At 41.3% G+C, this 13,481-nt stretch overlaps 1 protein-coding gene across 2 annotated transcripts in view; it reads left to right on the forward strand.

The window, feature by feature from the left end:
* OGDH (oxoglutarate dehydrogenase) overlaps positions 1-13,481 on the forward strand; it is a 136,221-nt gene that overhangs the window by 63,441 nt on the left and 59,299 nt on the right. For both annotated transcript variants that reach the window (XM_077118310.1, XM_077118299.1), the window contains exons 7-10: positions 26-172; positions 972-1,062; positions 1,448-1,627; positions 13,205-13,333. In XM_077118310.1, the coding sequence (XP_076974425.1) occupies positions 26-172; positions 972-1,062; positions 1,448-1,627; positions 13,205-13,333 (547 nt within the window). The remainder of the gene's footprint in view (positions 1-25; positions 173-971; positions 1,063-1,447; positions 1,628-13,204; positions 13,334-13,481) is intronic.

Consider the following 13,481-nt stretch of genomic DNA (forward strand, 5'->3'; position numbering starts at 1 on the left):
AAAGTCATTTGGGTTACCTTACCAGGTTTGAAGAGTTCCTTCAGCGGAAGTGGTCCTCCGAGAAGCGCTTTGGGCTGGAGGGCTGCGAGGTGCTGATCCCTGCCCTGAAGACTATCATCGACAAGTCCAGTGAGAATGGAGTGGATTATGTGATCATGGGGATGCCACACAGGTAATCAGCCATCAGGGAGGAGTTTGCACCTATGCACTCTCCCTCTCACCTGATTCTGCCCCCTGTATATGAAATGTCTGCCTGTTCTCTCACTGTGACCACCCTATCCCTGTACAGCCTTTCATGCATTTAAAGTTCCTAGGAGTGCAGGGTTGGGGAGTCAGTGAGCCATGAACATTTCCTTTGTAAATTCTAATCAGGGTGTCTCACTCCAGGAGGTAAGAACATATTTCCTAGAATACTCTTGCATTATCCCTGCTTTGGCACAACCATTTTGGAGGCCACAAGCGCCTTTCTCGTTTTGGAGGGTCACTGTTATATTCAAGTCTGCATGTGATTTTCAGTAAGCCCTCCTGGCCTTGGGTTACATTTTTATAAAAATAAAACACAAACGCCCATGCCACGGATCCCAGCAGAAAGGAGATTATTAACCAGTGCGAATGCTGTTCTCTTTGCCATTAAGGCAGAATTTGAGGATATTGGGAAGGCGAGGCCAGCACTGGGAGACGTAGGTTGGAATGAGTAGAGCAGCCCAGCAGGAATAGCTGGCATCACCATGGCTTCCATCTCTCTGTTTTCACCCTCCCTGCCTGGTGGTCTGCATGTCAAGACCCTGGGAGCAGTGACTGGCTGTCATTTATACCATTGCTGGATCTCAGTTATTCTTGTGCTATGTATGGAAAAAAGGGGCTGTGTATAGTGGGTCAGGGGAGGGGTGTGGGCAAAGCCTGTTGCCTGCTGTCTCAAGAGGCAGGTAGGGGCCTCCAGTGGTCTGTTCACTGCTCCACGTATGTCACAGAGGGCGACTGAACGTGCTTGCGAATGTCATCAGGAAAGAGCTGGAGCAGATTTTCTGTCAGTTTGATTCAAAGTTGGAAGCAGCTGATGAGGTGAGTTGCCAGCATTTCTTTGGAAACTAGGTATAACTTTATCCCTAGTAGTCCTCGGGAAAAGATTTACTAGGGCCAGATCCTTCATACCATTTATAGCTTACCTTCCTCCTTGGAGAAATTTGGCTAAGAAAGCAGGTGGCCAGGGGCTGAGCTCTTGAAGTCCTGTATTGTGATAGGGAAAGGGAGGAGTGGTGGGGCACAATGTTCCTAGTCAGGTGTTCCCGCTCTTCCTAGGAATTGGGGTGGAGGTGGGATGTCTGGAAGTAGAAATAAAATCTATAAAAGAGTTCTCCTGAAGAGTGAGCATAGGTTGCCTCTTCCCAGTAGCTGGAAGGTGACTTTTCCCAATCCACTGTAAACTCTACCATGTGGGCTTTTGCAGGGTTCTGGGGATGTGAAATATCACCTGGGCATGTACCACCGGAGGATTAACCGTGTGACTGACAGGAACATCACCCTGTCCCTGGTGGCAAATCCATCTCACCTCGAGGCTGCGGACCCTGTGGTGATGGGCAAAACCAAAGCTGAGCAGTTCTACTGTGGGGACACGGAGGGAAAAAAGGTGAGGCCATGGAGGGGTCCAAGGACAAAGTCTCTAGGTATGACTGTGTGGCCCCTCAGACCAGTGCCTCTCGGCCCACTGCTGCCCAGGTTCTCAGGACAAGGACACCTTTCAATGTTGTGAGCTAAAGCCCCTCGACATGTCTTAAGCTTTCCATTTCTGGATTTCAGAAAATGTTCTAAACCAGCTTTAAAAGAGCATCAATAGTAAAAATAGCCCTGCTTATAAATGTGTTTTCTCCCAAAGTTGAAGGCACCAAAAATAGGTGGGAGTTATTTGTATTATTCTTTTTCATCACATCTGTGGAGAAGCCGATCTTGCACATATATCATTGATGTATAAAAAAGCATTTTTACTAAAAAAGGAGGTGAGCATCTAAATAAGGAGAAAGTGTAGGAATGCCTGAAGGAGACATGTAAAAGTGACCAGTGCATGAAAAGAGATGGTCTCATTGCCCACCCTGGGGAGATAAAGTGGTAAGGTTGCAGGGAAGTGCAGGAGGATGTGGGCTGCAGTCCTGGACTGGGTACGCTCTGGTCAGTGGCTGGGCTGTGGCATCCCTCCAGGCCACAGCTTTTTCTTTTATTATTATTATTTTTTTATTGAGATACCTTCACACACATAACAGCTCACAGTATCATCACATAATTGTATATTGATCACCATGATCATTTTTTTAAACTGAATTATTTTTAAAAAATTTTTATTGAGATTTCTTCACATATGTATAATCCATCGAAAGTATACAGTCAGCAATTCACAATATCATCATTTAGTTGTGTATTCATCACCATGATCATTTTTTTTTTTTATTAACGGAAAGAAAAAAAAAAAAGAAATTAACACAACATTTAGAAATCATACCATTCTACATATGCACTCAGTAATTCTTAACATCATCACATAGATGCATGATCATTGTTTCTTAGTACATTTGCATCGGTTTAGAGGAACTAGCAACACAACAGAAAAAGATATAAAATGTTAATATAAAGAAAAGAAATAAAAGTAGTAATAATAGTAAAAAACAACAACAACAAACAAACCAACAAGCAAACAAACACAAAAAAAACCCTATAGCTCAGATGCAGCTTCATTCAGTATTTTAACATGATTACTTTACAATTAGGTATTATTGTGCTGTCCATTTTTGAGTTTTTGTATCTAGTCCTGTTGCACAGTCTGTATCCCTTCAGCTTCAATTACCCATTGTCTTACCCTGTTTCTAACTCCTGCTGAACTCTGTTACCAATGACATATTTCAAGTTTATTCTCGAATGTCCGTTCACATCAGTGGGACCATACAGTATTTGTCCTTTAGTTTTTGGCTGGATTCACTCAGCATATTCTCTAGGTCCATCCATGTTATTACATGGTTCATAAGTTTATCTTGTCTTAAAGCTGCATAATATTCCATCGTATGTATATACCACAGTTTGTTTAGCCACTCTTCTGTTGATGGAGATTTTGGCTGTTTCCATCTCTTTGCAATTGTAAATAACGCTGCTATAAACATTGGTGTGCAAATGTCCGTTTGTGTCTTTGCCCTTAAGTCCTTTGAGTAGATACCTAGCAACGGTATTGCTGGGTCGTATGGCAATTCTATATTCAGCTTTTTGAGGAACTGCCAAACTGCCTTCCACAGTGGTTGCACCCTTTGACATTCCCACCAACAGTGGATAAGTGTGCCTCTTTCTCCGCATCCTCTCCAGCACTTGTCATTTTCTGTTTTGTTGATAATGGCCATTCTGGTGGGTGTGAGATGATAACACATTGTGGTTTTGATTTGCATTTCTCTAATGGCCAGGGACATTGAGCATCTCTTCATGTGCCTCTTGGCCATCCGTATTTCTTCTTCTGGTAGGTGTCTGTTCAAGTCTTTTTCCCATTTTGTAATTGGGTTGGCTGTCTTTTTGTTGTTGAGTTGAACAATCTCTTTATAAATTCTGGATACTAGACCTTTATCTGATATGTCGTTTCCAAATATTGTCTCCCATTGTGTAGGCTGTCTTTCTACTTTCTTGATGAAGTTCTTTGATGCACAAAGTGTTTAATTTTGAGGAGCTCCCATTTATTTATTTCCTTCTTCACTGTTCTTGCTTTAGGTTTAAGGTCCATAAAACCACCTCCAGTTGTAAGATCCATAAGATATCTCCCAACATTTTCCTCTAACTGTTTTATGGTCTTAGACCTAATGTTTAGATCTTTGATCCATTTTGAGTTAACTTTTGTATAGGGTGTGAGAGATGGGTCTTCTTTCATTCTTTTGCATATGGATATCCAGTTCTCTAGGCACCATTTATTGAAGAGACTGTTCTGTCCCAGGTGAGTTGGCTTGACTGCCTTATCAAAGATCAAATGTCCATAGATGAGAGGGTCTATATCTGAGCACTCTATTCGATTCCATTGGTCGATATATCTATCTTTATGCCAGTACCATGCTGTTTTGACCACTGTGGCTTCATAATATGCCTTAAAGTCCAGCATCACTAGACCTCCAGCTTCGTTTTTTTTCCTCAAGATGTTTTTAGCAATTCGGGGCACCCTGCCCTTCCAGATAAATTTGCTTATTGGTTTTTCTATTTCTGAAAAATAAGTTGTTGGGATTTTGATTGGTATTGCATTGAATCTGTAAATCAATTTAGGTAGGATTGACATCTTGACTATATTTAGTCTTCCAATCCATGAACACGGTATGCCCTTCCATCTATTTAGGTCTTCTGTGATTTCTTTTAACAGTTTTTTGTAGTTTCCTTTATATAAGTTTTTTGTCTCTTTGGTTAAATTTATTCCTAGGTATTTTATTCTTTTAGTTGCGATTGTAAATGGGATTCGTTTCTTGATTTCCGCCTCAGCTTGTTCATTACTAGTGTATAGAAAAGCTACAGATTTTTGAATGTTGATCTTGTAGCCTGCTACTTTGCTGTACTCATTTATTAGCTCTAGTAATTTTGTTGTGGATTTTTCTGGGTTTTCTACATATAGTATCATATCGTCTGCAAACAATGATAGTTTTACTTCTTCCTTTCCTATTTTGATGCCTTGTATTTCTTTTTCTTGCCTAATTGCTCTGGCTAGAACTTCCAACACAATGTTGAATAATAGTGGTGATCCTTGTCTTGTTCCTGATCTTAGGGGGAAAGTTTTCAATTTTTCCCCATTGAGGATGATATTAGCTGTGGGTTTTTCTTATATTCCCTCTATCATTTTAAGGAAGTTCCCTTGTATTACTATCTTTTGAAGTGTTTTCAGCAGGAAAGGATGTTGAATCTTGTCAAATGCCTTCTCTGCATCAATTGAGATGATCATGTGATTTTTCTGCTTTGATTTGTTGATATGGTGTATTACATTAATTGATTTTCTTATGTTGAACCATCCTTGCATACCTGGGATGAATCCTACTTGGTCATGATGAATAATTCTTTTAATGTGTTGTTGGATACGATTTGCTAGAATTTTATTGAGGATTTTTGCATCTGTATTCATTAGAGAGATTGGCCTGTAGTTTTCTTTTTTTGTAATATCTTTGCCTGGTTTTGGTATGAGGGTGATGTTGGCTTCATAGAATGAATTAGGTAGTTTTCCCTCCACTTCGATTATGTTGAACAGTTTGAGGAGAGTAGGTACTAATTCTTTCTGGAATGTTTGATAGAATTCAGATGTGAAGCTGTCTGGTCCTGGACTTTTCTTTTTAGGGAGCTTTTGAATAACTAATTCAATCTCTTTACTTGTGATTGGTTTGTTGAGGTCGTCTATTTCTTCTTGAGTCAAAGTTGGTTGTTCATGTCTTTCCAGGAACCTGTCCATTTCATCTAAATTGTTGTATTTATTAGCGTAAAGTTGTTCATAGTATCCTGTTATTACCTCCTTTATTTCTGTGAGGTCAGTAGTTATGTCTCCTCTTTCATTTCTAATCTTATTTATTTGCATCCTCTCTCTTCTTCTTTTTGTCAATCTTGCTAAGGGCCCATCAATCTTGTTGATTTTCTCATAGAACCAGCTTCTGGCCTTACTGATTTTCTCTATTGTTTTCATGTTTTCAATTTCATTTATTTCTGCTGTAATCTTTGTTATTTCTTTCCTTTTGCTTGCTTTGGGATTAGTTTGCTGTTCTTTCTCCAGTTCTTCCAAGTGGACAGTTAATTCCTGCATTTTTACCTTTTCTTCTTTTCTGATATAGGCATTTAGGGCAATAAATTTCCCTCTTAGCACTGCCTTTGCTGCATCCCATGAGTTTTGATATGTTGTGTTTTCATTTTCATTTGCCTCGAGGTATTTACTAATTTCTCTTGCAATTTCTTCTTTGACCCACTCGTTGTTTAAAAGTGTGTTGTTGAGCCTCCACGTATTTGTGAATTTTCTGGCACTCGGCCTATTATTGATTTCCAACTTCATTCCTTTATGATCCGAGAAAGTGTTGTGTATGATTTCAATCTTTTTAAATTTGTTAAGACTTGCTTTGTGACCCAGCATATGGTCTATCTTTGAGAATGATCCATGAGCACTTGAGAAAAAGGTGTATCCTGCTGTTGTGGGATGTAATGTCCTATAAATGTCTGTTAAGTCTAGCTCCTTTATAGTAATATTCAGATTCTCTATTTCTTTATTGATCCTCTGTCTAGATGTTCTGTCCATTGATGAGAGTGGGGAATTGAAGTCGCCAACTATTATGGTATTTGTGTCTATTTCCCTTTTCAGTGTTTGCAGTGTATTCCTCACGTATTTTGGGGCATTCTGGTTCGGTGCGTAAATATTTATGATTGTTATGTCTTCTTGTTTAATTGTTCCTTTTATTAGTATATAGTGTCCTTCTTTGTCTCTTTTAACTGTTTTACATTTGAAGTCTAACTTGTTGGATATTAGTATAGCCACTCCTGCTATTTTCTGGTTGTTATTTGCATGAAATATCTTTTCCCAACCTTTCACTTTCAACCTATGTTTATCTTTGGGTCTAAGATGTGTTTCCTGTAGACAGCATATAGAAGGATCCTGTTTTTTAATCCATTCTGCCATTCTATGTCTTTTGATTGGGGAATTCAGTCCATTAACATTTAGTGTTATTATTGTTTGGATAATATTTTCCTCTACCATTTTGCCTTTTGTATTGTATATATCATATCTGACTTTCCTTCTTTCTACACTCTTCTCCATACCTCTCTCTTCTGTCTTTTTGTATCTGACTCTAGTGCTCCCTTTAGTATTTCTTGCAGAGCTGGTCTCTTGGTCACAAATTCTCTCAGTGACTTTTTGTCTGAGAATGTTTTAATTTCTCCCTCATTTTTGAAGGACAATTTTGCTGGATATAGGAGTCTTGGCTGGCAGTTTTTCTCTTTTAGTAATTTAAATATATCATCCCACTGTCTTCTAGCCTCCATGGTTTCTGCTGAGAAATCTACACATAGTCTTATTGGGTTTCCCTTGTATGTGATGGATTGTTTTTCTCTTGCTGCTTTCAAGATCCTCTCTTTCTCTTTGACCTCTGACATTCTAACTAGTAAGTGTCTTGGAGAACGCCTATTTGGGTCTAATCTCTTTGGGGTGCGCTGCACTTCTTGGATCTGTAATTTTAGGTCTTTCATAAGAGTTGGGAAATTTTCAGTGATAATTTCTTCCATTAGTTTTTCTCCTCCTTTTCCCTTCTCTTCTCCTTCTGGGACACCCACAACACGTATATTTGTGCGGTTCATATTGTCCTTGAGTTCCCTGATACCCTGTTCAAATTTTTCCATTCTTTTCCCGATAGTTTCTGTTTGTTTTTGGAATTCAGATGTTTCATCCTCCAAATCACTAATTCTGTCTTCTGTCTCTTTGAATCTATCATTGTAGGTATCCATTGTTTTTTCTATCTTTTCTACTTTGTCCTTCACTTCCATAAGTTCTGTGATTTGTTTTTTCAGTTTTTCTATTTCTTCTTTATGTTCAGCCCATGTCTTCTTCATGTCCTCCCTCAATTTATCGATTTCGTTTTTGAAGAGGTTTTCCATTTCTGTTTGTATATTCAGCATTAGTTGTCTCAGCTCCTGTATCTCATTTGAACTATTGGTTTGTTCCTTTGACTGGGCCATATTTTCAATTATTTGAGCGTGATCCTTTATCTTCTGTTGGCGTCTGTGCATTTAGACAGATTTCCCTGGGTATTGGATCCAAAAGTTTGGAAGATTTTTCTGTGAAATCTCTGGGTTCTGTTTTTCTTATCCTGCCCAGTAGGTGGCGCTCGTGGCACACGTTTGTCTGCGGGTCCCACCCTAAAAGGTGCTGTAGGACCTTTAACTTTGGAAAACTCTCGCCGTCCAGGAGGTTCGCTAGCCGAAGCGGCTTGGAAGGGTTCTAGCCGGCCCGGGGTCCGAATGCGGGGAGGGTTGCTGGCCGCCGCAGCCCGGAAAAGCGCCCGTCTGAATTTCCTAGTCGCCCGGGCGACAAGCGTGGCGGGAGGGCGCCAGTGGCAGCGACCCGCCCGGGAGAGTGCACTTTCCCGGGGAGTCACGGGTTTGGAAGGGGCCTCCCCCACCCGTCACCGTTCTCCGCGGCCTGCGGATTTCCGATCCAATTCTCTCAGTTGGTCCGGGGGGCCACGCGTGGTGTGGGCGCCAGCCGCCACGGTTTCAGGGGACCGCCTCTCCAATTCTCCCAGCCAGCCCGGGAAGGGGGAAGGGAGTGACTCCGGCCGCTTGCCGCCCCGCCCGGTGAAGCCCGCGCGCCTCGGCGATCTCACCCGAGCGGCTTCTCTCAGCCAGCCAGCCGTTCCAGGATGGGGTACGCTGTCTTTTTTATCTGTGTTGTGGCTTTGGGCACTGTTCTGTATCGTTTCTACTCCCCTAGTAGCTGTCCTGGAGAAGAAACTAAGATCCGCGCGTCTTACTAAGCCGCCATCTTCTCCGGAAGTACAGAATGCTGAATTTTTGTTGCATATGCTTAAAAATACAGAGAGTAATGCTGAGCTTAAGGATTTAGAGGTAGATTTTCTGGTCATTGAGGACATCCAAGTAAACAAAGCCCGTAAGATGCACCGCCATGCTTAAAGAGCTCATGGTCAGAGTAAGCTATACATGAGCTCCCCTTGCCACATTAAAATGATCCTTACTGAAGAAGAGCAAATTGTTCCTAAACCAGAAGAGGAGATTGCACAGAAGAAAAAGATATACCAGAATAAATTGGATAAACAATAACTTTTAGCTCGGGAATAAATTCATCATCAAATAAATGCAAATTAAAGTAAAAAGAAAAACACTTTATGCATAAAAGGACATTATCAAGAAAGTGAAAAGACAGCCTATAAAATGGGAGAAAGTATTTGGAAACCATATATCTGATAAGGGGTTAATATCCAGACTATATGAAGAAATCCTGCAACTCAACAGCAAAAAGACAAACAACTTAATTAAAAGATAGGCAAAACACTTGAATAGACATTTCTCCAAAGAAGCGTGTACAAAAAGCCAAATAAGGATGTGAAAAGATGCTCAGTATCATTAGTCATTAGGAAAATGCAGATTTAGACCACAATGAGTTACCCCCTTAACAATAGGTTGGCTATTATTTAAAAAAACTGAAAATCACAAATGTTGGAGAGGATATGGAGCAGTAGAAACCCTCTTACATTGTTGATGGAAATGTGAAATAGTGCAGTTGCTATGGAGAACCGTTTAAGTATAGTTAAGTATAGAACTACCATATGGCCCAGCAGTCCCCCTTCTAGGTATATACCCCCAAAGAATTGGAAGTAGAAACTTGAACAGGTATTTGCGTACTGATATTCATGGGTGACGTTAATTCACAATTGCCAAAAGATGGAAGCAACCCAAGAGTCCATCAACTGATGAATGGATAAACAAAATGTGGTGTGTGTGTGTGTATAGTGGAATATTATTCAGCCATAAAAAGCAATGAAGTTCTGATATATGCAATAACATGGATGAACCTTGAGAACATTATTAGGAGTGAAATAAGCCAGACACATAAGGACAGATACTATAGTCTCACTTACATGAAATGACTGAGATATGCAAATTCATAGAGACAAAAAGTAGATTAGAGGTTATGGGAGGATAGAGAATTGTTGCCTAATAGGTACAGAGTTTCTGTTGGGAATGATGGAAAAATTGGGGGACTTGGTGGTGATGGTAACAGCATTGTGAATTTAATTGACACCACTGAATAGTGTATTTGAAAGTGGTTAAAATGGAAAATTTTATATTGTATATTTGTTGCCACAATAGCTGTTTTTAAAAAATGTATTCTTACTATGCTTGCAAGATTAATGGGAGGAAACTGCTGTCAGGGGGGTAATAGAGTCTAGACTGGGGAAGGGCAGGAAGAAAAGCATGCCTTTGAGTGATATCTGAGCAGTCACCCAGACAGAGGACTTAAGGAACTTCAAGGCTACTCCCAAGGCCTTAAGCCTTGGGGGTCAGGATAGTCCTCCAGTGAAACTCCAAACAGACTGAAAGAGGCCCGAGGCTCTGTTTGGAGGAACAGACTGCAGCTTGCACTCATAAGACTGAGGTGGCTGAGAATCATGGGGAAAAGTTGAGACAGGACCAAGGAGACCAGGATGGCAGAATCAGCCACTCCCTAGCATTTGGCTGTCCTTGGCTAGGACTCTTGCCCACGTGTTTGGCAGGCTGAGTAGGGGACTGGAACTGTAGAATAATTTGTATGACTTTCTCATTCCATAATGGACAAATAGCCACTCCAACAGTTCTTTCTTTGAATGCTGGAAATAGCCTGAAAAATAATGAAATAATTAAAGAAAAAGCAGTGGAGTGTATTTTAAAAATGCTTCAAATGAGAGTGCAACTTGATCCTTTTTTTTTTTTTTTTAATGGAAGGAAAGAAGAGGTGGATTGGCCACTATTTGATGGCAAATCAGTGTGTAGTGAGCATGTGTCATCAGCTTTTCATACTGGTCACATGCCCTGGACTGCTATAAGCTTTAAAAACCAATTCACCCTTGTCCAAATGTGCATAACCACATTCTCTCTAGACACTGCCATACCCTGACCCTACACATCTCCCTGTATGACTTTCTAACCCTCAGCCTTGCCCCTAACCCTCTGCTTATTTATACCCGAGACCATAAGAGGTTCAGACGCTACTGCCAGCCCTTTCTATTTAGTCTCCTTACTACTCTTCTGAAACCCCTAGGGAATTATTTGATTTATTTTAAATCTACAGTTCAGGGAGTATTTGATTTAGTTTAAATCTACAGTTCAGGGAGTTGGAGTGCATGTTACAGAACGCTCAGTATTTGTGAAGAATCACATAATTTCTCTAAATGCAGCAACCTTTTGCAAGATGATGATCTGGCTCAGTATTAACATAGCCTTAGGGATGTTTATCTCTGAAAACAATTTCCCCATGCTGTACAATTTCTAACAAATAGAGAAACCTGCTCCCACCCAGTAGCACACAAGAGACTTAAAATGCCACCAAGCAACATGAGGGAGTTAATGAAGCTAACTGACTGGGTTTCTGTGTGCAGTACATGCTCTCAACTTACCCATCACTCTGCAGCCGCAACTCCTTCCTGGTGTGTGCAGGACAACAGAAGACAGGCTTGTGGGTCAGCCTGCACAGAAAGTGCTAGGAGTATGCAGGTGCAGGTCTGCAGGGAAGACGCATTGGTGTCATAGGGGAAATGGCGGTGACTTGAAACCAATGACCTTGACACCTAGCAAGACAAAAGCAGTATGGCACATCATGGTAGAATCACAGAAGACCCAATGCTGCATCTCCACTATGCGACCTCTCCTGAAGGCAGAACTCATGGGATCCTACTTTCAAATACTCTAGATCTTGTCCCTAAGAAGCAAATCATGGATCTCCCCTTCCTGGTGTGGAGGCGTCAGTCCAGGAGCTGAGGACTAGATGATGAGGAGGAGTGAAGGGCATGGGTCAGCAGGCACATGGGCCAAGGGTGTAGAGTGGTGCAAAGAGCTTGTAGGTGTGGAGGCTGGCATCAAGGACTCGAGGCTGTGCAGGAGGGAGCAGGTGGATGGTGGACAAAGAAGATGGCCAGCATGGGCTGGAGATTGGTCATACTCAGCACAGTGGGGCTGAGTATCATGGCAATAGAAGGTACTTATAAATATGGAAAGGAGGAAATGTAGAAAAAATGTTGGATTGGAATTGGAGGTATCCATATGAATTCATAGTTTTATTATGTATTTGCACTGAGAACAGAAATAGCTGTGTGTATATATATATATGCATAAATGGGTGTGCATATGCATATAAATGTATTTCCTAGCTCTCTGCTGAAAGAACTTAGAAGTGATGATATCCTAGTATGAATGAGCACATGAGTCTTGGTTTTAAAAACCACTTCTACTAAAGGAACTGGGGATCCTCAGACAAACAGCTGATTCCAGGGTTAGAGAAGGGAAAACATAACATGAGGCTATGAAACTCTGCTTACAGGAAGCAAGAAAGTGCCTGATGAATGCTGCGGACTTGTCAGGATGACTAGAAAGCCAGCTCGATGGGCTCCCACTGCCAGGGCTAGGGAGCATCAGGATAACTAATGATAGTTGTGGAGTACAGCTGAATGGATACTCTAGGAAGCATGAGTACGTGTTATTAATAAAATAAATGGAGTAGAAGAAAAGCCCTTCTGAACAGAAGAATGCTAGTTCAAAAATGTGACTGGGGTCACCATTTGGCAACCCCAGGGAGGGTTGATTCAGGTGGGAGTTGCCAATGGATGCTAAGGCTGGCAGGTAGAGATTTGATGAGGAATGACATAAAATTTCTCAGAAAATGCTCCTACCATAATCAGTTACAAAGGAGAAAATGGTAAATTTAAAGTGGAGAAACTTGGAAGGGAGCATCCTGTCTAAATTAACATCCCCAGGCTTGGTGCCCAGCTTCAAATGGTCTGTTGCATTGTTTCCTGGCAAAAGTGCATGGTGCCTGTCAGCAACCAAGGCCTGTTCCAAGACTGTCAAGAATATGAAACCAGGGGAAAGGCTGAGGAACCATTCCAAACTGTTAAGAGTCTGAGAGACAGGACACAGATCCTTACCCAGGGTCTAGGCACATTGTTGGGACAGTCAGCCAGGTAGTACCACATCCAATGGGGAGGGTTTGTGTATGCTTGTGTAGGAGAATGTCCTGGTTTTGGGGAAGCACACATGGCCTATGTAGACATGACGGGACATCCCGGCTACAGCTTACCCTCAGGTTCAGCAGAATGTGATGGTGGAGCTGGATAAGACATATATGCTGTAGGATATTAGCACTTGGGGGCTCTGGATGAAGGGTATCTGGGAATCCTTTGTATTCCTCTGCATTTCTTTTCTGTTTGAAATGATTTCAAAACAAATTATTTTTTAAACATTTTTATTGTGAACTTTAACATATACAAAAGAGCAATAAATTTCAAAATACATTGTAACAAGTAGTTATAGAACAGATTACAGAGCAAATTATTTTTTCAAAAGCAAATTAAGTTCGTTTCCCAGTGCTTGTTCATGCATAAAAAAAAAAAGAAAGAAAGAAAAGAAAATTAAGAATTTGCACTGGGATTTGGCATCAGGAGGGTATTGAATTTAGGGTCTGTCTGTTGTGTGTTTTCAGGTCATGTCAATCCTTTTGCATGGAGATGCTGCCTTTGCTGGCCAGGGCATCGTGTATGAGACCTTCCACCTGAGTGACCTGCCATCCTACACAACCCATGGCACGGTGCATGTGGTCGTCAACAACCAGGTAATGCAGGTTCTTCCTGCCTGGTGCCCTGGCACGAGTCATCTTTACGGGTGTGGGGATGGGAAGCAAAAGAGACTATCTTGGCCTTTCCCATTGCATCTGATTGCATTTTTGAACAAATCTCCTGATGGCTCTGCAATACCCCCAC

Source organism: Tamandua tetradactyla, chromosome 1, assembly GCF_023851605.1.
Source record: "Tamandua tetradactyla isolate mTamTet1 chromosome 1, mTamTet1.pri, whole genome shotgun sequence".
NCBI lineage: Eukaryota > Metazoa > Chordata > Mammalia > Pilosa > Myrmecophagidae > Tamandua > Tamandua tetradactyla.